At 47.1% G+C, this 24366-nt stretch overlaps 2 protein-coding genes, 1 long non-coding RNA gene and 1 other non-coding gene across 14 annotated transcripts; 2 read left to right on the top strand and 2 right to left on the bottom strand.

Moving 5' to 3' along the window:
• The first annotated feature begins 59 nt into the window (after nucleotides 1-59).
• fhdc3 (FH2 domain containing 3) lies at nucleotides 60-5413 on the top strand. Its single transcript, XM_029174180.3, has 12 exons — nucleotides 60-486; nucleotides 1101-1618; nucleotides 1919-1980; nucleotides 2644-2746; nucleotides 2834-2919; nucleotides 3018-3118; nucleotides 3209-3279; nucleotides 3384-3491; nucleotides 3595-3665; nucleotides 3742-3859; nucleotides 3936-4100; nucleotides 4176-5413. Exons 2-12 carry the CDS (start codon nucleotides 1154-1156, stop codon nucleotides 5166-5168), a joined length of 2343 nt encoding a protein of 780 aa, XP_029030013.1. The 5' UTR covers nucleotides 60-486; nucleotides 1101-1153; the 3' UTR covers nucleotides 5169-5413.
• Nucleotides 5414-6026: 613 nt separating this feature from the next.
• Nucleotides 6027-23939, top strand: trim3b (tripartite motif containing 3b). Of its 11 annotated transcripts, none has more exons than XM_029174183.3 (19): nucleotides 6027-6279; nucleotides 7111-7146; nucleotides 7410-7463; nucleotides 16665-16840; nucleotides 18173-18302; nucleotides 18494-18604; nucleotides 18714-18865; nucleotides 18942-19122; nucleotides 19201-19302; nucleotides 19389-19487; nucleotides 19586-19738; nucleotides 19823-20201; nucleotides 20315-20418; nucleotides 20562-20729; nucleotides 20815-20983; nucleotides 21194-21235; nucleotides 21721-21791; nucleotides 21870-22010; nucleotides 22092-23939. In XM_029174183.3, exons 4-19 carry the CDS (start codon nucleotides 16695-16697, stop codon nucleotides 22242-22244), a joined length of 2301 nt encoding a protein of 766 aa, XP_029030016.1. In that variant the 5' UTR covers nucleotides 6027-6279; nucleotides 7111-7146; nucleotides 7410-7463; nucleotides 16665-16694; the 3' UTR covers nucleotides 22245-23939. The 11 variants fall into 11 exon arrangements, with proteins under 11 accessions (XP_029030016.1, XP_029030015.1, XP_029030017.1 ...); XM_029174182.3 differs by lacking the exon at nucleotides 6027-6279 and adding an exon at nucleotides 6418-6504; XM_029174184.3 differs by lacking the exon at nucleotides 6027-6279 and adding an exon at nucleotides 6489-6504 and having other exon boundaries at nucleotides 7415-7463.
• Nucleotides 6741-6812, bottom strand: trnaw-cca (transfer RNA tryptophan (anticodon CCA)). The gene has a single exon. It is a non-coding gene; the product is annotated as a tRNA-Trp (tRNA).
• Nucleotides 10424-13889, bottom strand: LOC129602984 (uncharacterized). The gene is made up of 2 exons (XR_008692498.1): nucleotides 13183-13889; nucleotides 10424-11736 (listed from the first exon to the last, which is right to left on the bottom strand). It is a non-coding gene; the product is annotated as an uncharacterized LOC129602984 (long non-coding RNA).
• Nucleotides 23940-24366: the final 427 nt, after the last annotated feature.

The raw sequence follows: 24366 nt of genomic DNA, 5'->3' as shown, positions 1-24366 counted from the left end.
CCCCTTTTTAATAATATCAATGTCTTTATACACAAAAAAACGTTTTTACAATCTTTTTCAAAGGTTTTTTTCTTTTTATTTTATTTACTAATAAAACCTGTCAGTACTGTACGTTTTGGCATGGGCTGTAGCCTACTGTCTTTTCTTTACAGCTTGAACTAAGTGTGCATTTATCAGCAGTGTATGGATTTTTTTTATCTTCTTTTCGAGATTTTAAAATGTTAACTTGACTCGATAAAGCGATATATTGTGTCGTGTCATTATTATTATTGAGTTTTTTTTTCTGTTGAGTGGCATTAACGGGCTTCCGTACTCGTTCGCACCTGAAAGCTGGTTGAACGTGATTGGCGGAGGCGCGCCCCGCACCTGTGCCCGCTGCTGCTGATGCTTGTGCTGTTTGTGAGCCGGACTCAGCGTAATAGTGTAAAGAAGCACGAGGCTAAGACGAAGTGACAATTGATGTGACAGCTCCATCTTAAACGCGCGGTGAGTAAAAATAAACGGGCGGTAAAAAGGCGACTGGATGCCGTTGTGCTGTCATTGTTTTATTGGAATAAAGAGAATGTTAATGCGTTCAGTCGGAAACATTGTGTTTTATCCGGTCTGGACGTTTGGCATAAATAAACAGGTTTAATGTAAAAACGCAGACTGTCTGTTAGATTGACTGTTTTACAGCTTCGACCCCTTAAAGTCGACAGAAAGCGTTGTTGAAACCATTGGATTGTACATTTAATAGTGAACGTGTTCGGCGCTTAGCGTCTGTTGCTGAATGTTTCACGGGCTTCAATAAACAGTGTAAGATTTTACTGAAGTTATTTGATAAACTTGTCGTTTGCTGTGACGTCTTATTAATAGAATGACTGTTGTTGTATCGTTCTGGGAAAAGAAGTCTGTCGCAACACTATACTTTTTGAAAGTATTTTATTTTTGTTCAGGCGCATCTTAAAATCGTGTGACTGTCATTCAGCGACGGCATTAGCTGTTTAAATATAACCTGTACTGTATTTTTGTTAAATTTGAGTTGGTATTTATAGCTCAACCCGGTTGCTTGTGCTTTGTTGTCTAGAATGCTGCACAGTTACATTTCTATGTCTCCTCAGATTTTATTACCAAGACTGGGATAACACTCATCAACACTGGATCGGAGTTGGAGATGGAGGGAGTGCTGCCTGTAATGACCGCTTCCCGTCCCCCCTGTTCATCGCACCTCGAAGACCCCTCTTCACCTTCACCTCTGGACGCTCTGGAAGATTTAGGTCTCCAGGCGTCTTCAGCTGTGCCTTCACCTACATGCACTCCTGCACCACCTCCTCCTCCTCCTCCACCGCCTCCCCCCTTCCTTCCTCCGCCTCCCCCTCCTCTGACCACCTGTCCTTTTAGCTCTCGCAATGTCCAGCGAAGATCCATGAAAAAGCTGAACTGGGACGCCATCCCGAGCCAGCACGTCCTGGGCAAACTGAACGTCTGGACGTCCAAACGGACTCAGAGGGACCTGGTGCTGGACATCCGCAGCATGGAGGAGTTGTTCAGCCACGTCGACAAAAGGGCATCGCTGAGCAGCTCGAAGGTCGTGGGCAGGAAGCCGGATGGCGTGATCCCATTTTCACAGGAGCCTCAGGTAAAGGCTGGTCAAGGATTTTGACTGATTCTTGAATGTTTGTTAAATGAGACATATTGGTTTTCAGTAACTGTGTTTTTATAGACACGTTAAGTCAAACACAGTTAAAAAGTTAAGGAAGTAATGCATATATGAATAGGAACTGTTTCTAAATGCCCACGCTGGTTATCTCAGTAATGAGGAACCGTTGAAACGCGTGTTTTTGCTTCCCCAGTGGTTTGTCCTCTTGTCCGCACAGGGGCCACACCTTTTATTAGTTGCCTCTAATAGTTATTTTTAGTTTCTCTTCCTCTTCTCTAGGTCACAGTTCTCGACTCCAAAAAGAGCATGAACATTGGGATCTTCCTGAGACACTTCAAAAGGTGAAGCACATCTGCACTCGTCAGCAGCAGGGTGGTTACCTTTAGCTGGTGCTTTATCTCTGCAGGCCATATTCAAATGCATGGAAAGGGCTTCACCCGCTTTAGGAGTAACAACATATAGAACAACACGTCTGCTTTTTGAATACCTGAAAGGACAAAAACTACAAATCACTTGCTACAGAGCCACTGTACAACTTAACTCCTGTGACCTACATGGGTTCATCATTGTTATTGTCGCCAGCCCTCCTTAACTATAAATTGTGCAAACATTTGTAAACTGTGTCTTCAGCCACTTACTGTGCCTCAAATTTACTCAGACCGTATCACGATCCGTTCATGGTTCACTCTGCCGTCACTTACTTTGAATACCAAATGCAGCCAAGTGTGATATTCAGTCAAATTCAAGCTGCAGAAGCCGGGCGAAGTAAAATACCTGCAGCATGTTATTGAGTTGGAGTAGGATAGCATTTAGTGTTTATGGGAGGTGGTGAAAGGCACTAGTTTGCCCTGATATCACAGGAGGGTGACGTCGACCCGTACCTGGATTATGTCCCAACTAGGTCTGGATTCCTTCATCAGAATTAAATTTCAGCCTGCAGAAACGAGCAGCATGTTTTTCTGTGGCTGCCTCCTCTTATTGTTGTCCTCTGTCTCCCTCTGCAGGCCAGTCAGAGAAATGGTCCAGGACATCCATCAGGGCAACTGGCTCAAGTTTGGAGCAGGGAAGCTTAAAGAGCTTTGTAAACTGCTCCCGGACCGAAGTGAGGTAACGGCAGCACCACACTCGAATTCTTATTTTTTTCCATTATTGTGCCTGAATCCCTTTTTTATTGTCTTATTGAATGTGTGCAAGGTGAAGCAGCTGCTGTCGTTCAGTGGGAACCTCTCCATGTTGCCTGAGGCCGACCAGTTCATGGTGCAGCTGGTCAAAGTTCCAGGGTACGGCAGCATTTGCACAATAGGAACGTTCTGTGTCTGTTATGCAGACCTCACCTTGCTTAAAGTGCTGCAATAAAGGCCAGTTTGAACCCTTTCAGCTACGAAGAGCGCCTGAAAATGATGGTGCTGAGAGAGGAATTCTTTCCCCTCATGGAGGAGGTGAAGAACTCTGTTACTGTCATGACCAAAGCAGCCAACGGTAACATTACGCTTGCTTTACACCACCTGTTTTTATTCTGATGGTGTTAAGTTTCCTTGTCTCCGTCCTTTTTTCCGTCTCTCCTCTCAGAGCTGTTGGACTGTGATGACCTCCACTCAGTCATCCGCCTGGTATTGAAAGCTGGGAATTACATGAACGCTGTTGGTATTTTTTTTTTTCCAGACCAGATATGTGATGGCTTTGTTCCACTTACTTTGCCTTTTTAACACAGGTCACAATATCATTCATGTAATGTTTTACTCAGGGCGGTTTCACTGCCAACGCCATTGGCTTCAGGATGACCTCGCTACTGAAGCTGGCTGACACCAAAGCCAACAAACCTGGTATGAACCTCATGCACTACGTGGCCAAGGTAAGAGGCTCTGAGGTCGACCGCATCCTCAAAAGAATATGTCTGTAAATAGTCTGTCGGCTAATGGAGTCCCGCGTGTTGTGCCTTTATCCTTCACCCTTAGCAAGCAGAGGACATCGATGCCGAGTTGCTGACTTTTCCCAGCCAGCTTGAACACATCGGGATGGCGTCAAGGTGACCACTATTATATGTTTTGTGTTATTGGTAAATCCAAATTGAACGTGCATTTGTTTCAAACTCTGTGTTTTAGAATCTGTAGAGAAGAGATCATCTCAGACTTCGAGAGGGAGATCAAGAAGATCAAGGAGGTGAAGATATACAGCAGCAGACACCCTGGCCTCCTGCAACAGCTGGAGACGTTCCTCCTGGTAAAGTTCCTACTTTCTAGTTTTTGACTGTGATGCATGAGTTTGCCTGATGACTGGCTGCCTTGTGTTGACTCAGAGAGCCGACGCCAAGCTGGCCGACGTGGAGTCCTCCCTCCAGGAGCTGAATGCTCTGAGCGACGCCGTCGCCGAGTACTTCTGTGAGGACCCGGCCACGTTCAAGCTGGAAGAGTGCTGCTCCATCTTTCACTCGTTCTGCAGGCGGTTCGACACGGCAGTTCTGGTGAGAATGGAGTTTGGAATGAATGAGTGAACCTTTGATGGTGTGTGACGCTGTGCCGTTTCACCTCGGCTGCAGGAGAACAGAGAGCGAGAGGCGGCGGAGCTGAGGCGCAAGCGCAAGGAGAGCATTCGCATCGCAGCCAAGCGTCGCTCCACAGCCTCCGTTTCTGGGCACGAGTGCGAGCAGGACTCCTCCACTCTGGAGTCTGCCCTGCATAGTTTCCTGTCCACCGTCACCGAAGGACCACCCCGATCCCGGAGGGGCACTCTGGCCCCGATCCAAGGATCCCCCAATACTCAGAATGAGTCGTTGGAAGAAGCCAAGGCCTCTCCCTGTACTGGACCTCTGAGCCCCGAGGAGCAGCCCCGGCGGCAGAAGGAGGATGAGCCAGTGTCCGGGCAGGAAGCGGAAGCTGCAAAGATGCGCGAGATCACGCGGAAGGTGCTTCGCTACCAGAACAGCAGGAGTAAACTGGACAGGGACGCGGTTTCGGTGACTCCGAACCGGCCCGACCGGCCGCGGGCCGCCGCAGCCACTCCGAGCACCCCTCGGCCCAGGAGCAGAGACTTCTTCTTTGCCAACAACGGAGACCTGGGCTCCCCGTGGACTATTCTGAGCCCCCTGACCTGCTCCCAAAGGAACGCTTTGCAGCAAAACAGGAAAGGACAGCCCAAAAGACTGTTGCCGGCCTCTAGCAGAGAGAACCTGGAGGACGGAGTTTGGAAGAGTGACGACGCCGGTGATCCTCCACACGCCGCCGACCGGGACACGCAAAGCTCCTCAACAGGATCCCTCCCCGAGTGTCCCAGTCACAGAGCTGCGTCGCACGGTCCAGTCCTCCGCTCCGTTTCCATGGATGAGACGAGGCAAAGTTCACCCTCGAGCTTCCGGCTGGGGGATTTGTTCCAGAGAAGCATTTCTCAAAGGTCCTACTCCTCCGGCTCCAGGACAGAAAGTTTGGACGGAGCAGCCAACGGCTCAGGGTTCATGTCCTTCTTCAAACGCATCGGAGGCAGAAGTAAATCCGGAGACGTGGATGAACTAAACTTTAAAGGAACTAATAGTTGATTAAAACATTTTATTTATGAATAGAGATGAGTTTTAATTTTTATGTTTTTAATTGTTAATGTTTGTCTTTTTTTAATGTTTAGTCTGGTTTTACCCATCAGTGGCATCAAGGCAAATGAGGACTTGCTTTGAACTGTGAAAGCGTTGATTTTTGAGAGTCAAACCACGTTCAAAAATCCTGAGAGCTGTGTTTCTTTTTTGGCTTTTTGTGCGTAATAAAGTGACGTTCAACCTTTTTTTTAAAATCCCCTTGTATATGGATTATTGTGCCCTTACAGTCTTGTGTAATGCTTTTTTCCACAGTCATGTGTGCTCAGTGTCCAGTAGCTACGTTTCACTTCATCTATTATTTGTTTTGTGTCTGACTCGATTTCACTTGACGTCATGTCAGTTAACATTTAGGCTTTGAACACAGTAACTATATTTACCAAATCGTCCAAAGACAAAACTTTAGCTCTTCCATTTAAATTAGATCCTCTGCCCTGACTCTTTGCTGTTGATGAACCTGCACGTCGTGATGAACCCGACTGCTTGGCTTCCAGGTGACCCGTCTCTGTCGTGCCTCCGCTCAGCAGTAGCTGGATTTTGGTCAGGAAGAAAAGAGACATTCGCTTCTTTTCTTCGTTTCTAAGGCAACGGGGTTTGTTTGCATCCATCCATTTGAGCTCTCGCAGCGTAATAATACTCTCTTGATCAAACTGCCCTGTGTTCCTCCCACTGGCGAGCGCTCAATGAGGACATTTGCAGTCGCCTGGCATTTCAGATCAGGGCGCGTAATGAATAGAGTAAAAGGACTTTCAGAAAACTGAAGAAACCTGAACTAGCGAAAATGAAGAGTTCTCCGCTGAACGGCAGCTCTCCTTCGTGGCTGTATCTTTGTTAGTCAAACATGAGCGAGGCCTTGGAACCAAGCAGAGATAACAGTCGGGTACTTGGAGCAGAGAGAGCTACGTCCTGTTTTATGTAAAACGAGATCTCCACAGTACAATCGAGCCATTGTCGTATAGTATGCTGAGGCTGCTGTGGACCATCTCATGTGAGTCGCCTCCTGAGGACTTCAGGAGACCTACTGTCCTTGCCAAACTGCACTCTGTTTCACTGCGGGTTTGGGGTATGTTTCTGTTTGTGTGTGTTTCTCTGTGTCCCAGTGAAAGATGCGAAATGAGTCCAATAGATAGAAAAAAAGCCTTGGACCAAGTGAGTGAGAGAGAGGAAGAGTGAGTGATAAGGAGCTGAAAACACGAAGGGACTGTACAGAGGCTAGAGCTAAAACCCACAGGACTCAGACTTTGTATCAACGCGCATGGATGTGATTCGCAGGAGTAGCAGCAAAACGGTAGATTACCAGAATAGTAAATATTAAGTATTGCCTTGAGTTTAAATTTGAACATGTACGGTAACTGCTTAGTGTTTGTGTCGGATAATTGATCCGTCATATTGAAGTAGATGATGCAACTGATAGAGAGGTTGTAACAGAAATATGTGATATTACATAAGCCTGTTTTCCGTGGTCAAATGTATTTCCTGCTTTGCGTGATAAATATTTGTAGACAGTGAAACTAAATATAATTATGACCCCGACGTGATTTGAACACGCAACCTTCTGATCTGGAGTCAGACGCGCTACCGTTGCGCCACGAGGTCCTCTGAACGGAAGCCTCCAACAGCTGATAATGAGCCTTCCTCTTTGTCTATTTGTGTCCACGCTTATGACGTATAATGGTTTCAGAAAAGAATGCCAGAAATGTTTGTCCAAGCTATGGTGCGTTTTTACGCGCGCCATGTTTAAATAGCTAATCTGGCATTTATCTAAATCGAATCTGTTGGCGTCACTAAACCTACTGTCTGTCTGTTCGTCTGCCTGTCTGTGCACGCGCGCGTCCCTCCGCGTTCAGACAGAAGCTCTGCTCCTCATTTCGCTCACGTCCACTTGTCCTTGCAGGTCCAGTCTGTTTCCTGAGATGTTCTGAGGCTGTAGGTGAGTCTGACAATCGGTAGATGGTGCAATACAGCAGCGTTTATCTGAGTTTTACTTTAGCGTCCAACAAAGCTCTTTGAATGCAATTGTTCTAATTGTTTTAAGTTGTGAAGTTTGTCCATTTAGAAAACGTGACGTAATCGTTTAAGGTAATGGCTTCTTTAAAGAAGAAACTGTTGTCCTTTAGGAACTTATAACGTAACCTATAGCTAAAAACAGTTTTTAGCTAGTTTCTCTGTTAATCCCAGTCGTATTCTACTCAGGACAGAAGAGAACCCATTCATCAGGAACCAGTGTGTTCATAGCGAGATGGACGGGTGAGTAGAGACTTTTGTTCCTCATTGTTTATTCGATCCCCCAGCAGGTCTTCGCTAAACGTTACATTCTTGTTTACGTCACTTGTCACTGTTTAAATCTGTTCTCATTAATATACTATAAAGCCTCATTTTTTATTCATCAGTCACCTGGAATAGCTCTGCTCTGAGCTTTATTGCCCTTCCTGCTCCAGCTGCCGCGTCTCTGATTAGGACGCACGCTGTTCTGTGTCTGCGCTGATGAAAGGTTCGAAGCGTCGTGGAGCCGGGCCGCATTGATTAGCCGCGTAAATGTCACACGCTTGTCGGTCAGCTGAGCGCCGAGTGTGAGTTGTTGGAAGGCACGAAAGCCAGACCGCTGGTGGTTGAGGTCACGGGAGCGCGCGGACAACGCCGGGAAGGCTGCTACTTCTTCTTCTTGGGTTAAGAGCCGTAAAGTAACCTCCCCCACACACCTCACGCCTCGGAGGCCAAAGCTCCATCACAGGCCTGACATCCACTGATTAGTTCCACTGCTATAAGCAAAACAGTCAAAGAAGGATGTTTTGTTGTCCAGGCGTTCTCAGCCAGCACATAAACTACTGTATTCATGCAACGTCCTCAGTCAACGTCAAAGCCTACTGTCACAAATCAGCGCCCGCTCCATCCAGAGATGCAGTAAACGTTTAGTAAAACAGTAAACTTCTCTGTGTATTTTGATTTTTACTGGCACAGACTTAGAGTGTTGTCTGCCTGAGACCTTGGTGACAGTACAGAGGTTAAACCATAGAGGTGTTTGTGTCACCTCTCTCTGCTCCAACCTTCACACGACCTGGTTATTATGTTCACCAGCAGGAGAATATCACTATAATGATGTCATTTTTTTATGACATTTTACATGCTATTACTTATACAGTACTGTACATACTCAGTTTCTAAACATATGATATTTGCTTTTGCAGCTGTGTCTGTTCGCTTCTGCATTCTTTTTTCTGTTTGCTGAGTCAAAAGCTGCTCTATACCTGGGGGGTCCTCTAAACCTGCGCAGAGACTAGCTGTTATGATTTTCAGGTCAGGGATGAGGAGCTAACTGGACTGATTCACAGAGAGAGCGAGAGAGGGGCCATCTGCTGCACTGGATGCAGTTTCCATGGTAACGTGGCGCTCCCGCAGCAGAAACCTGGGATGGTTTGGTCCCCACCCCCATGCGCATGCACACAGGCGTTCAGCATACACATGAGACGGGGACAGTGCTCAAACATGCATAGAGCCTTTGCATTTTTACTTATATCTTTTCACCTGGAAAACTAAAAGTATAATAATATAAATAACCACTTTGTGGATAATATCACCCTTGGCGCCCTAAATATTTTCTCTGTCAGCTTATTCTGTGTCACTTTCCTCTGTTTTCAAATCCCTCCATCAAACATTACATCACTCTTTTAATCCGAGCTCTATTTGCAACTCAGTTTTTAATTATTTATCTCTTTTGCTTCCCCTGTCGTCCACCGTGCTCCTACATCTTCAGTGTGTGAGGATAGTAGTTTGAAGGTTTCTCTCATATGAAGCATCGCTGATGTACTGGAGTGTGTGATAGCTGGAGTCGGCCAATATGCAGTCAAAGTAAAGAAGGGATGCTAAAGGTAAGGACAGAGAGAGAGAGGAGGCAGGAATTTAAAAACAATCTCTGTCTCTTTGTTGCCATCTCCCCTCCACTCTGCTCACACTATTGGACAAGCCAGCCCCCTCCCATTTTCACACCAGCCAATCAGCTCATACAATCGCTCTATATCTCTTGCCTCCTAAAAGCCTCCCCCCCTTTCTCTCTCTGCTTCTTTCACTCTCCTCTGTCGCTTTCCCTCCTGCTAGCACACACACACACACACACACACACACACACAGACACACACAGCATCCAGATCACACACCCTGCTCTTGTCTGCATCTCCAGCCTCTCTGCTTGCTTCGGCGATGTCAGTTTTAATGGATGGATATCGCTCCCACTGGAGGAGAGTGCACTGAATTCTCCTCCCTTGTTTGCTTTTTTCGTCAGGACCCTGCTGTAAGTAAATCCCCATAATCCCTGATGGGTTCCATTTTCATGCTCACTATTTCCGCTCTGCACCTTGGTAGACGCTGCGAGCCCCTCTCTCCATCCCACTCCTGTCTTACCTCCCTCCCACTGGTGGTTGCATACACCCAATGCCATATTTTGTATGCTAAATGATGCTGCGGGCCATTTTGCTGGCTTGTTTGACGGGCTTGTACCTCACAGCCTAACCTGAAGAATGTGCCCTGCTTGTATGTACAACACCTTCTGTGAGGCTGAGCAGATTGATTGCAGATGAGAGGGGAGATGCAGTTCAGTTGTCTGTGGTGATATTCCAATGGGATTGCATTTTTCCAAATGTGGGGGACGCTCTGTATAGTCAAGCGTGACTTGATGGAGCATGTTTTTGTAGGTTTTATCATATTGGATTGAAGGAGCACGTGAGGAGAACTTGTTTTATTGAAGAAAAACAAGAATCAGTCATCACTAATTCCTACAAGTAAAACCCACAACAGAGGAATGTGCTTGTGTACAGTACACACGGCAAAGGTTAGATAGGAGTTCAGCAGTGATCCAGGGGCACCTTTGGTCACTGGAATGGGAGGAATGTCACTGCAGCTGTATGGGAGGATGTAAACTTAACTACTATACACTGACTGAGTAACTGAATGGCTGCCAGGATTTTCTGCTCCATTTGCTTCAATGCTGTCATATGCATCCTCCTGACAGACTAATGTAGAGATGCAGATGCAGATAGTCGTCCCTGCATGTGGATTATGAGCAGATTTGATGCATCTCAGCGTCTTTTAATTGGCAGGGAAAGATGTGGAACCAATTAAGTTCTGTTCATTTAGAAATATTCCTAATGTGTCTGGTTCTCTGCACTTACACATACTGTAAAGTAAGTGTGTGTGTGTGTGTGTGTGTGTGTGTGTGTGTGTGTGTGTGTGTGTGTGTGTGTGTGTGTGTGTGTGTGTGTGTGTGTGTGTGTGTGTGTGTGTGTGTGTGTGTGTGTGTGTGTGTGTGTGTGTGTACGCTGCTCCTCTCTGTGACCACCTCACACACTCGATTGGCTCTAAGGTGAATGTGTTGCCACGGGCAACAGCAACATATATCTAAAATGTCTCCTCCACCCTTAATGGTCAAGCAGCTGAAACTTCAAAAGTCTAAAGCCTCTGCTGAATGTGTTTTAGCAACATCACCTTTCGGACACCACAGAAGATTTTATCTTACAGCATCACATGCCAAGATATGCATGCACAGCATGTTTACAATGCATGTAAGCTGAGAGAAGCAGTCATGTCACGTTGGATATATTTAGACACATCCCTCAGGGGGTCTCAGTAAAAGCACTCACCAAAAAATGCCATTCCTGACAAAATGTTATTTTCCTCTTAGAAGCCGGTTTTAAATTAATGAAAGCACAAATGTATTTCACCAGGAGAATAAAGACAAAGCTTTACATACTGTAAAAGGCTGCATAAGCTAGAGGCTAGATGAGTCATTTGGACCACAGAAAATCCTCAATTTTCTCATATTAAGAAAACTCCATCGCTTCCACAGAGCGGTCACTCACTAATGTGCTGAGATGTGCATTGCTGATGATGCTGGATGAAAAACGTACAACCAAGCCATTCACTGTGGATTAACGATGGTGGAGCAGCCAGAACGCAGGTTTTAGTCAACTTTAATTGTGCAAAGGGGCTGTAGACAAAGAAAAAGCAACAGGTTTGATATTTGAACCCAACGCTGTCAGTGTCGTTTACAGGAAGCCCTCGTGTCATTATTGCCTGTGCTTTTTCCACTCAAGCGCTGCCGTGGTCACACCGTGCCCCGCTGTAATGTGCGTAATGTTGATACAGACGGTTCCGGTGACACATTCCTGCCCAGCTTGGCCCGGATCAGGCAAGCTGATAATTTTAGCTGTGCTCCACTCAGCCTCTCCTGCCGCGTGCCCACTGTGAAGACAGGGCACGGCGTCTCAGCCGGTGGCCTTCCACAGACATGTTAGTCAGCAGACAGGCTTTCCCTCATCGGCCCTCACAGCAGCAGACGGGTCCCACGGACGCGCTGGGTGTGAGGTGAACGCCAGGGTTTGCCTTGCAGTCACTCCTTGCTTTGGTCAGATTATCAGGATTTTTCTGGACAATAGGAGCACTTGCACAATCCGGTGCAATGCAGCCTTGCAGGCAAATCCTACAGTTGTTAAGCCCTTTGGTTGGCACCCACTCGAAGTTCTCTGGGCCTCTAAGAGAAAAAAAATTAGCAATGGAAACGATTCATCTACGTGACGTGCTTTGATTCTTTGAGGGAGGTTTTCTCTCATTTGGGACCATGGGTTTTTTTATTCCCCTTGAACGGCTTTAACTTGAAAACATTTGAATATGCTGTTAAACCATAATTTACACAGATGTTTACAGACTTAAAACTGTAATATTAATTCAAGCATCGCCAGAGACTTTGTAACATATTTATACCTCTATACAAACTATAGAACTATAAAGTTCTGTTTGCAGTGAAGATACAATTGTTCTATGGTTTCATGGTCAGGGTTCAACTCCCAAAGATAGAGTTAACAAAAATCTGTATGGGCCCAGCTAATATATAATCACTAACGTCCAGAATTAAATATTATTGTAATTCCGGTCTTTTAGTGATGCTGCGTGCACGTTTCTGTGTCTGCAGGGCTGCAAAGCATCTGTGTGAAGTGGAGCACTTGGCGCACGCTTTACGCTCACACACCTGCCTTCCCCGAGGCCAGCTGTGGTGCAGAGACAGCTGGGCGGCTGCCACGGCGTTTGAAAGGAGCCATCAGCGTTTCCCTCCCCGCCCGTCAATCAACCGTTGACTGCCGTGTTTACTATGAGTCTCACCGGAACGCGCTGCGCTTTGTTCGTGACGCGCCGCTGCCGGTCACGTGAGGATTCCTGCTCTTTTGCACGGCGTGTGTGCAGAGCGGAGCGCGTGCCTGCCAGTGGTGTGAAGGGGATGAGAACTGATGGCTCTATATATAGAAGTATATGTACGAGGAGGCTTAAGACCGGCCTGTGGAGGAGAATGGAGGCTCGCTGAGCATACTAACGAGGGCAACGCGGGCTGGTGCGTCCATTAGCTGCGTTCCTGCCTTGGATCTTGAAGGTGTGTGTGTTTTTTGCCTGTGTGAACGGTTTGAAGGAATCGGGAGACGGGCTTTACCATGACACTGAGGGAAACAGCTGACTGTGTGTGTGTGTGTGTGTGTGTGTGTGTGTGTGTGTGTGTGTGTGTGTGTGTGTGTGTGTGTGTGTGTGTGTGTGTGTGTGTGTGTGTGTGTGTGTGTGTGTGTGTGTGTGTGTGTGAGTGTGTGAGCTGTCAGACTGTAACAGCTCTCGTCATTCAGTGTGTGCGTGTGGTATAAGCGGTGTCTGTCTGTTCTCCTCCACCTCCGCATCCGAACGTACCAGTGTTTGCGAGCGCAGCAGGCAGAGGCAGGAGGATACAAACACAGGAGAAGTTCAGATCAAGCAAAAGAATAGCAGTGTATCAAGTCACCACGGTGAGTCTATGCACATTGTTTGGCTGCCGACAAGAGAAGCAGCAACTCTGACCTACTGTAAAGGATGAGAACTGCACCACACTCTCAGCTATATGGACCATATGTACAGTCCATAACTATATAGTGTGATCACGCTGCCATTATGTTCTGTGTTTTACCTCGAGGAGATTCGGTGGCGCTGACCCGGCTCGTTCATCTTGCCGCTGTCTAATAACTGCATGAGAGGAATGTTTTGCCGAAGTGTTGTCTCAGCAAACAGCGCAGCGCTAAGCCAATAATGTTGCAGGTACGACAACAGTCTGCCCACGACAACGGCCTCGTCTCCGGCCTCCGATTACCTGTGGAGCATGAGAACGAGACGGCAAAAAGCCGGAAAAAAAAGGTTGAACATGAGAACAACAAACAAGCGACATGTCATTATCAGAGTAGTATTTTCATCCTCTTATCTTATCTTTACTTCCTGTTACTGTAAATCCATCACAGCAGTCGGACTGTTAGGGAAATTGTTAGTTCCCTTTGTGAATCTTAAATAAAGCAGACACAATCAGTTGAGACCTTCTTCAGGATTTTACTTGCAAGGAGTGAGCAGTTTACAGCACAGGCAACTTCCTCTCACTGAAGAGAAGACAAGGATTCAGCTCATAATATGTATTGCATTCTGGGAGGTGCATAGTCACAGTACATGGGAAATATTTCCTGCACAAAGCAAGCATTGGGCTCATCAGATAAGGATGCTACACACCGGTACTCCCTATTACTTGCAGAGCAGAAGGGAGAAAACTTCAAGTTCCAAATTCTCGCTTTGAGTAATTTCAAGGTGACATCATGAATTATGTAACGCTGTCGTTTGTATGGATGCCTCGTGTGTGTGTGTGTGTGTGTGTGTGTGGGGGGGGGGGGGGGGGGGGGGCACGCTTGGTTGACTAAGTCATGATGTATTTCTTCAAAACCACAGCCCGAGACCAGATGACACAACTGTGGGTGATCGTCACAGCTCAGCTGTTTCTGATCTGCATCCGTGCTTAATCCTGTACCATTTCACCGACTGAATAATTAGGCTCGTGCACAATGTGCTCCTGATTTGGACTTGTTCTCTTTAATAGCTGGACGTTTCTTCCTCCTTGTCTGTTTCCCCCCCTCGCTCCCTCTGGCCAGCACACATTGTTGGCCTATGACGCAACCCCTCGTCCCTGCTCGCTGAGCTCCACAGCCAGTCAGAGCGCGGCGGCCGGAGGGGCCCAATCATCTCGCGCTCGCAGAAGCAGCACTGACAGTGGGAGGGATTCAGATTCACAGTCCCACCCGCTGTTGTCACGCTCGTTCCGCCCTCTTCTCCTCTGTGTAGCATGTGTGTTGTTGGAAAAGAAAAGGGCGAGAGGAGGAAAAGGGGAGAGGACGCGCGGTCGGTGAAGGGTGGGAAGTGGGTTTCAGACCTACACGGAGCAGCAATGGAGCCTCGGGGACTGAATCTGCTGACAGTAGGTAGACGTTTGACCTACGCGTGTGACGTTTTATGGCATCAGCTGACTTCGTACCAGCGTGTTGCTTGCGTGTGTAAACTTCATACTCCCCCGGTGTCGTACAGGTGCGTGAAGAAGAGGAGCTGATGCGCGTCACTGTCCCATTTCTCTGATCACCTGTTGAACTCATTTCCTGTTGTGCGTCTTTTTTCCCCACTAACACACTTTGATGGTATTGGTGACAGCTCCCTGCAGGATTTTTAAAGCCTGGATTTGGCTTTACTCCGTCCTGCTGCCTCTCAATAGCTCGACTGGCTTTTCTATGTCTCAACTCTCACCAAGTATCTAAACTGAGATTTGTGGCCTACTTTGGAATTTACTCTGGACATGTAAAGTGTGAGCATGCAGAATGCACTCATGTGCACGCATGACTGTCACGTGTGAGTCTTTGCGCCATATGTGCGCTCTCTGTTTCAGTCAGGACCATAATAATGGATCATGACTAATACTGTTGAGTGCCAAAGTCATTTTAAGGTCATAATTCTTTATACTTTGAGACAGACAGTTTTTTTTTTAGTTCGGTCAAGTTTTATAATAACACAAACAGTAAAAAATTGGATATTGGTCACTTCACTAAGACCCGATCCTATTTTAGTTTCTCTATCTTTGCTTCCTCTCCAGCCCACAAATACATGCGTCTAAATTTAGACAGACGTCACGACAGAATGATGATGTTAGCAGCAGTTTGGTTTGGTCCAGACAGAGACTGGCAAAGAGCTGTGGCAGCTGTGCTGAAGTAAACAGTGCATCCTGGAGTTGATGTCATTGATGTCCAACAGAGAAAAGCACATACTCTTTAGATGTGTTTTTAAAGCAGAATCAATGGAGAACACGCTGTCTGTGAGTCAGCCTCCCTCCTCTGTATAAGGTACCACACCAGCTCTCACTCAGCGACAGCAGCCAACCAGCCTTGAGAGGATGAGTGGTTCAGGTGATAGATGGATTCACCCCAGCATTAAAACACTTACAGTACATTGTGAGCCAAGGCAAGCCTCAAGCTTGACATACTGTAGCTGCAACACAACCACTACCATAAGCATGACTCATACAATAAAAAGGTTTTTGTGGTTTGTTGTTTTTTCTGCTTTCAGTCTAGTCTTCAGAGAGTCAAAAGCATCTTTCCTGGCTTCAGATCCTGCAGGTGACTGACTTGGCCACTGAGAGACTCTTGGCTTTTACAGCGGAGCTGTACAAACCCTAAGCCTCTTACCAGTATTTATTTCCATCAGACACCATGTATGTCGGTGAAACATGTCAATCTCATAACCGATAGCTTAAGACGCGACCTTTGCCCTCTGCGTCTATAGAACTGCGTGTCACTTGATCCTCTTCTGTAGAGATTGTGTGTGTGTGTGTGTGTGTGTGTGTGTGTGTGTGTGTGTGTGTGTGTGTGTGTGTGTGTGTGTGTGTGTGTGTGTGTGTGTGTTCACTGTGAGCAGCAGCAGACAACAGGGCGCGGGCGGAGAAGGGACACAGAGGATTTGGGTCTGTATTAGATCCAGCAGCGACAGATGTGCAGACGGGGCCAGAGTCTGGCGGGGATGATGGTTTCCAGTGTGTTGTGTAGCTTTGTCATGTGATGACTGCTTCAGTCGCTGTGTGGACACATACATACAGTAAATCATATGAATGACAAACACAGGAAGTTCCTGTGAGGGTGTGACTCACATCAGGAGTGTGTGTTCTTAATAAAGGGATTTGGTTCATGTGTAGTTAAGAAACTTGGATTTATGCATTATTGTGGGTTTTAATCCACAGATTACACATAGTGTTTGGTTACAAAGCTTAAATCTCTGGCATTTTCCTGCTTTGTTGATAATTATGATGTGACTCTAATCCAGGCACGTGATCATACTGGTTTGTCTACATAAGATGTTGTCTGTACACTAAGGACTGGAGCATGTCTTTATTTCACATGTGTGGCAATACTCTAGAAATAACACCAGAACAATAGACACTGTTTTTATACCAATCGAGGATTTAAGCAGCTTTGTTAACCCAGTTCCTGGCACCTCCTATAAGGAAGTTCGCTAAGAATCCGCTGCCCTGAAAGTGACACTTAACCTTAAAGCCTTTGTGGACAAACGCTGGTGAATGTCTTTGCTTTTGTGTCTCTGCAGGTCAACTGCTGTCGTCGCCCGCGGCTTTAAATGTCCTCTGCCATGGCCAAGCGTGAGGCTGGAAGCACCAGTCCCGTGGTGCGTCAGATAGACAAGCAGTTTCTGGTCTGCAGCATCTGTCTGGATCATTACCGTAACCCCAAGGTCCTGCCGTGCCTGCACACCTTCTGCGAAAGGTACAGTAGCTCTCAGCCAAACGCCGAGACCACCCTGAGTTCTCCTGGAGTTCTCCTCACTAACACAGATCTACCGCAAATCCAGCATCCACAACCAATGAGCGCAGAGCACGTCTCACCTACTCCACCGGGATAAGTACATTCCTTAGTGTCAGAGGCCAATTAAATCTGAGGTCCAAGAAAAGGCTCATTGTCGAGAGACACCGTTCCGGTGGCACAAACGACAGATCGCCAGAAAGACGCCCCCTCAGGCCATGCTTCCTTTAGAGCCAAGGGCGATCGCAATGCGCCAGGGTGGGAGGACGGAGAATGGAGCGATGGGGCGGTTATAGGTGCAGAGAGGAACCAGGGCGCCAATCAAACCTATGAGCAAACAGATATTTTTGGAACAGCCACACAATTGTCCTCCAACAATAAGCCTTTCTCTCGGCAGAGAGCGGGTTTAATCCCGGGTTTAACTGCATGTTATGTGACGCGCAGCCCTGCTGAGGTGAACAGATTTCCGCCTGCAGCTGTACGTGCTGTGGCCAGACAGATGTCTGGATGCTGCGCAGACACCCCCTGCTGGGCCTGGTGCTCCAGCGTTGTCATTATCTGCACTAGCCTCACTGTACGGCGGCTTGTTAATAGATTTGCTCCGTATTCATGGATTTACTGTGGATTAGTACACTTCACTTCCCAAAGACGCCGGACCCAACTTCTGTGTTGTATTTAAACTCTGACTGTTTTGCTTGACAAGACCACAAAACCACTACTACAACATTTTATTTGCTTAATAGCAAATGATGCAAGCTAACAATCAATGGTAGTCACTTTATGAAGCAGATGCCAGAGTGCCTGAGAGTCAGTCTGAGCCCGTGGTGCCCATCTGTCTCACAAAGCAACGTTATTTATCCAAGCTTCAGTGTCAGAGCAGTGGAACTGGTGATGCCTGTGCCTCGGCTGGGACAGATTAAACAGCCTGGTGTTATAGTATGCAGCCCAAACAACACAAACCCCACATGTTGGAGGTCGGGGAGCTGAAATGCTGTGAAGTCTGCCTGAATATTGCCGACTATGGTTTTGATTGAGGCTTGAAGCTGACTAATGTTAAACAGATTGACTCCAACCTTTGGCGTCTAAACATCCTCAGGATTTAGGAGCGGTGGCATGGATGCATGGCGGCTGCCAGGATCAAAACTGCCTCACGTTTAAACTCAGTAAAAGTGGCTGCGGATTCTCTGTCTTGAAATCATGGTAATGCGATATAAAACTGACTATACGAGACTGTTTCATAATAATGTTTTTCATTATTACTCTGCTTCTGCTGTTACTTGTTTACTCTCTCCTCAGTTGTCTCCAGAACTACATTCCCCCTGAGTCACTCACGCTTTCATGTCCAGTGTGTCGGCAGACGTCCATCCTCCCAGAGAAAGGAGTCTGTGCTCTACAGAACAACTTCTTCATCACTAATCTCATGGAGGTTTGAGTCTGAACACACTTATACATCAAGTAGGACATGAGAGAAAGAACTAAATATATATATAATCCTGAAAGATGCTAAATGAAAACCAACCCACATTAAGCAAAGAGAAGCAGACAACTTTATGGTAGTGCTTTTAATTATCCAATTATCCAATATTTTGTTTCTAATTATCCAATTGTTTTGGGCAGGTCCTTCAACGAGACCCAGAGTGCTCTCGACCAGAGTCCTGCAGTGTCCTGGAGTCAGTGAGCGCAGCAGCAGCAGGAAAACCGCTCTGCTGCCCAAACCACGAGGGAAAGGTGTGAACCCCCCCCCCTTCACCAAAAACCTCTCTGCCTGTGAAATAATGAAATACCTGCAGTGCTCAGCAGCAAAAAAGCTTTTACTTTCCTTTGTCTCCCCCTGCAGGTGATGGAGTTCTACTGCGAGTCGTGCGAGACGGCCATGTGTCTGGACTGCACCGAGGGCGAGCATCGGGAGCACGTGACTGTCCCTCTGCGGGACGTGGTGGAGCAGCATAAGGCTGCGCTGAAGACGCAGCTGGACGCGATACGAAGCAGGTGGGGAGCGATCGCTCGGAGAGACCTCCCATGTTTAACTAGAGTTCACCCACTAGACACGTGTCCCACGTCTCAGGCTGCCTCAGCTCACAGCCGCCATCGAGCTGGTGAGTGAGATTTCTCGCCAGCTGAACGAGAGGAAGAATGACGCGGTGGCGGAGATCACGAGTACGTTCGAGGAGCTGGAACGGGTGCTGCATCAGCGCAAGACGGCCCTCATCACGGACCTGGAGAACATATGCGGCGCCAAGCAGAAGGTTCACATGTGACCGGTCCCAGCAAAGGTACTTCATCAGCTGTCTTTTATTTGACTTGCTTCTTCCTTGTGGGTGCAGGTGCTGCAGGCCCAGCTCTCCTCTCTCCTTCAGGGGAGGGACCACATCCAGAGCAGCTGCAGCTTCACGGAGCAGGCGCTCAGCCACGGGAGCGCCACTGAGGTGGGCCGGCGCCACAAACGGGTCACGGCCCAAATATAAATATGTTGATATTGGTGGAAATAATTTCGGAATGTGTCACGTTTAAGGTTTTGCTGGTTCAGAAGCAGATGAGTGAGCGGGTGACAGCTCTGGCCCGGCACGACTTCCCAGAGAGGCCGCATCAGAACGCACACCTGGACTGTCAGGTACCGCGGCTCTGGGTCCACAGGAACCCGGCTCATTTAACATAACCCTTTGAACCAGTGCGGGGCTCTTTGAGGTTAAACACTGTACATCCACTCAGGTGGAGACCGAAGGCCTGCGACGCTCCATCCAAAACCTGGGCGTGCTCGTCACCACGGCAGCCGTGGCGCACACGTCCGTGGCCACAGGGGAGGGCCTCCGGCACGCCGCCACTGGGCAGCACCACACCGTTACCGTGACAACGAAAGACAAAGTACTGTCTGCGTGCTTGTGTAGCCTTCAACCTCAAGTGTATTGTCTGTACGTCTGATATTGAAACGGCGCCCTCTGTCTGCAGGACGGGGAGCTGGTCCGGACCGGTAACGCTGTTTTAAAGGCAGAGATACTGTCGGCGGACGGGAACCGCGCTGCCGAGGCGGAAGTCACCGACAACAAGAACGGGACGTACGAGGTGGGCTACGCGCTGCGCTCCGAGGGAGAGTACTCCTTCGCCCTGATGCTCTACGGACAGCCCATACGCGGCAGCCCCTTCCGCCTGCGGGCCGTGAAGCCCTCAGACGTTCCACAGTCCCCGGACGACGTGAAGAGGAGGGTGAAGTCCCCCAGTGGCACCGGCGGCCACATACGGCAGAAAGCGGTGCGGAGGCCCTCCAGTATGTACAGCACCACCAAGAAGAAGGAGAACCCCATCGAAGACGAGCTCATCTACAGAGTGGGTAAGACGGATGACTCACGAGTACAAGGACAGTGGTTGGTCGCATGTTTTATACCATTGTATTGGTTTTGACTGATGGCCTCGTCATCTTTTCATTATGGCTTCTTTCCTCAGGCTCCCGCGGCCGAGAGAAGGGAGAGTTCACCAATCTACAGGGAATCTCAGCCTCCAGTAACGGCAGAGTGGTGGTGGCTGACAGCAACAACCAGTGCATACAGGTGACACACACACACACACACACGCACACACACACACACACACACACACACACACACACACACACACACGCACACACAGCAGAGGAGGCAAATGTGCCTATTTAGACTTACTGTGATGATAAGACACGTGTGGCCGATCGCAGGTGTTCTCCAACGACGGACAGTTCAAAATGCGCTTCGGGGTCAGAGGCCGATCTCCAGGGCAGCTGCAGCGACCCACCGGCGTCACTGTCGACATGAACGGTGACATCGTGGTGGCGGACTACGACAACCGGTGGGTCAGCATCTTCTCTTCTGACGGCAAGTTCAAGGTGAGGCCCGAGAGTGGCTAATTACTCTACTACCTTTAATAATATAAGAGAAAATCCATATTTTTGCTCTGGTCCTCCTTCACAGAATAAGATCGGTGCAGGCCGCCTCATGGGCCCTAAGGGCGTGGCCGTGGATAAGAACGGACACATCATCACTGTGGACAACAAAGCGTGCTGCGTCTTCATCTTTCAGTCCAACGGGAAGCTTGTGACTAAGTTTGGGGGTCGGGGGACGTCCGACAGACAGTTCGCAGGTGAGGTGGGAGCTCACAAACAATAGCCCAGCGTCTGTTGGTGTAAGTCTGTGACAGCACATGTCATTTTACTGTGCTTTTAGGCCACGCCCCCGGTTGATCAGGTGATGCAGCCCCCCCCCTGCTGACCACCCTGCTCTGTTTGCTTCTTTGCTTATTCTTCTGACCACCTATTTTTCTTTCTGTTCTTCCTCATGTTTTCCAATTCAGAAAAACTTGGCCCAAACTTAAATAAATCTGGCTCAGTTTTCAGTAAGTACTAAGTGTGCCCTTGCTGCAACCTTGAACCCAGTTATGAACCCAGTGCAGTGTCCTCTGTCTAACCCGAATCCCCGACTATGTGTCTGCCCTTGAAACTATGCCTGAACAACAACGAAGTACACGCCATTGTAATAATCATTCACTATTAAAATACAGCTTATTTTGCCACATGCATCTGTTTTGTGTATGTAGCATCAACCAAGAAAACGTGATCATGCATTAATATTGTAAAATTATTCTGATTCATTCAATACTAACTTTAGTTTTGTTATTCTAAACAAAGACAGTTATAGTAAAATTTAAAATGCCTGATATACGTAAATATGATATATATTATTCCATTGTCACAAATCAGACACTAACCATGTGATTAAACCACTTGATGTGGCACAGATTTGAAATTAAAGCTCTCACTAACAGGGAATAAACTCAGTCACGTGTCCCTAACAACTATCTGCTTCTCTTTCTTCATGCAGGTCCACACTTTGTTGCCGTGAACAACAAGAATGAAATAATCGTGACAGATTTTCACAATCACTCTGTAAAGGTCAGCCGTCCGTATATGATACCACTGTTGCTGTACTCTTGTGGGAGCTGTGGCCAACGTTGCGACTCTCTCTCCCAGGTGTACAGCGCAGACGGAGAGTTCCTGTTCAAATTCGGCTCTCACGGCGAAGGCAACGGCCAGTTCAACGCTCCCACTGGCGTGGCCGTGGACGCCAACGGAAACATCATTGTAGCCGACTGGGGCAACAGCAGAATCCAGGTCAGAGCAGACATTTTGCCGGTTCCTCATCCTCTGCTTCTATTTACTTATCTGTGCCCTTCGTTGTCTTTTCTGATGCAGGTGTTCGACAGCACAGGCTCCTTCCTGTCCTACATCAACACCTCAGCCGACCCGCTGTACGGCCCCCAGGGTCTCGCCCTCACCTCGGACGGACACGTGGCCGTGGCCGACTCTGGCAACCACTGCTTCAAGGTTTACAGATATCTGCAGTAGGCAAAGACACAGCTCCCTCAGAAGTTAATATCACATCCCGCCCGTGGACGTAGCTCTGCAACATGCTTGCACACTCCAGCGACCAGGAAATTAACCTCTAGAACAAGATGTATTAGAACCGGGAGCTCACCATTAGACCCGCTGCCACTCTCAGCAACCAGCAAACAAAGCGAGACGCCAGGAGAGGGGACGCTGATGCTTTGTGACTGAGGTAACGATGCTCAGGACTTTGCTTGAACACTGTTGCAAACATGCCTCCAAAAACAAATGACCCCGTGCTCACTGCCTTACGGTTTCTCACCAGTAAACTCAACAGAACTCATGCAGACAGGAATGTGTCGTTTAAATCAATTTCTTTCACGCTCTGCACCTTATTATCCTGATCCTCCTTCAACACAACCCCCCCCCCACACACACACACTTTTATTTTATATATATGCAAGTTCCATTCGTACCCAAAGAACAGCGTCAGCAGAAGCACAACAGTCGATTAGGAAGCCTGCGCCCCTTCAACATAAAGTCTCCCTTCCAGCTCGTCTCTCTCTTAATTAACCAAAAGGAACGTCTTTTTTCTGACCCTAGTAATTCTTGCACTTTTGTATATTCACATCGATCCTAATGTAATTGTACATCGTAGAGGTATATTTACAGCCCTGGCTCTTGTTTTCCAGATGTGGCGCGTACAGTAGGTCTGGTCTCCATATCATTTCTCTATATAGCCTGCTTATTCCAGCACTCAATGCATCCACAGTTCCAACACTGGATTATATGCTAATGCATTAGAGGGTCACACCAAGTAGTAGCCAACTGATTTAACTGCAGTGGAAGCTGTGTATGTAATTTGCTGTGATTTTTTTTTTTCAAAACTCTTTAATTTATTTGTAGTTTTCTTTTCTATATAATTTGTTCTAAAAGTTATTTTTTTAATTGGTGCATAAGGTGCATAATTGGTAAATGTCTCCCTTTGCCAAACATTGTTGTACATAGGCCTTGTAACTTGTAGCACTGAAAGCTCCTCTCCTCCTTTCGCTTCTCCTCGACAAGCTCTCATCCAGTTAACGGTAACTTATCCTTCTGCCAAAATGTATTGTAAGCTGTTGGAACATTGCACAAAATACAAATATTCTAAGAGTTATATAGTTTGTAAGAGTAATATATGCCTCCGTCTATAGTTATCCTTTAACATAATCCAAAAGTGTACCGTATTTTACAACCGTAATCTTGTGGCTGACAAGCACCTTTATCATCGGTTTCAGTGTCTGTCGTCATTTGCTTTGTAGTCGTGTTTTTTTTTTTTTTTGACTCAGAAAAACGCAACACCAGCTAACACACAGTGAAATTAACCGTTTGTCCCCATTCATCCTTTTAATTTTCCTATTAGCAAATGAGTTTTGTGTTTATTTGGTTGTATTTCTACCAGTTGTCTCTCCACCTGTAACTGTTCCTGACTAGCACATACTGTATCATGTTCAAATGGAAGCACATCCAGTATAAATAAACTCTGCATCAACCATGTTGTGTTGATGCATCTTGTTCTACAGTAATCCTAAAATACTAAAACCTCCAGGGCAAATGGTCTGTTTTGAATAATCTACTGTTAATGAATGCATCATTTCAATGTATAAGTAATACATAGTTGTTGATAAATTATATGAATAAAATGACATGTATGCTTGTTATTGGCAGATAAACATATCCATGTTTCATCCTGAATATTCATCAGTCCTAGAAAGAACTAACAAGTCTTGGGTCTTTAAAAGTATTCATTGCAAAAATCAGCTTGTTACGCTGTCATTAAAACACATAATAGAAACGTCACTTCGCAACTGCCATGAGTCATCTGACCAGTCTTCTATTTTCACAATGAAATGACTTTTTAATCACATTATTTATATAACCCTCCATTAAAACCACAGATCCATGAACAGACAGGCACTATTAAATCATCACTAAAGGAGGAGATGAAGAGAAGTGTTTTCACACCTCCTCCTTAAATGTTCTTGCAGAGAAAGTGAATCAGCAACTGCCCCCAAAAATATAATAAGCATGCGGAACCAAACGAGCAGTAAGACGAGGGTGAAAGGACGGCCCTGTTCAGTTCCCACCATCAGCAGGAGGCTGG

Source organism: Betta splendens, chromosome 14, assembly GCF_900634795.4.
Source record: "Betta splendens chromosome 14, fBetSpl5.4, whole genome shotgun sequence".
Classification (NCBI taxonomy): domain Eukaryota; kingdom Metazoa; phylum Chordata; class Actinopteri; order Anabantiformes; family Osphronemidae; genus Betta; species Betta splendens.
This window is presented reverse-complemented; position numbering and strand designations above follow the sequence as displayed.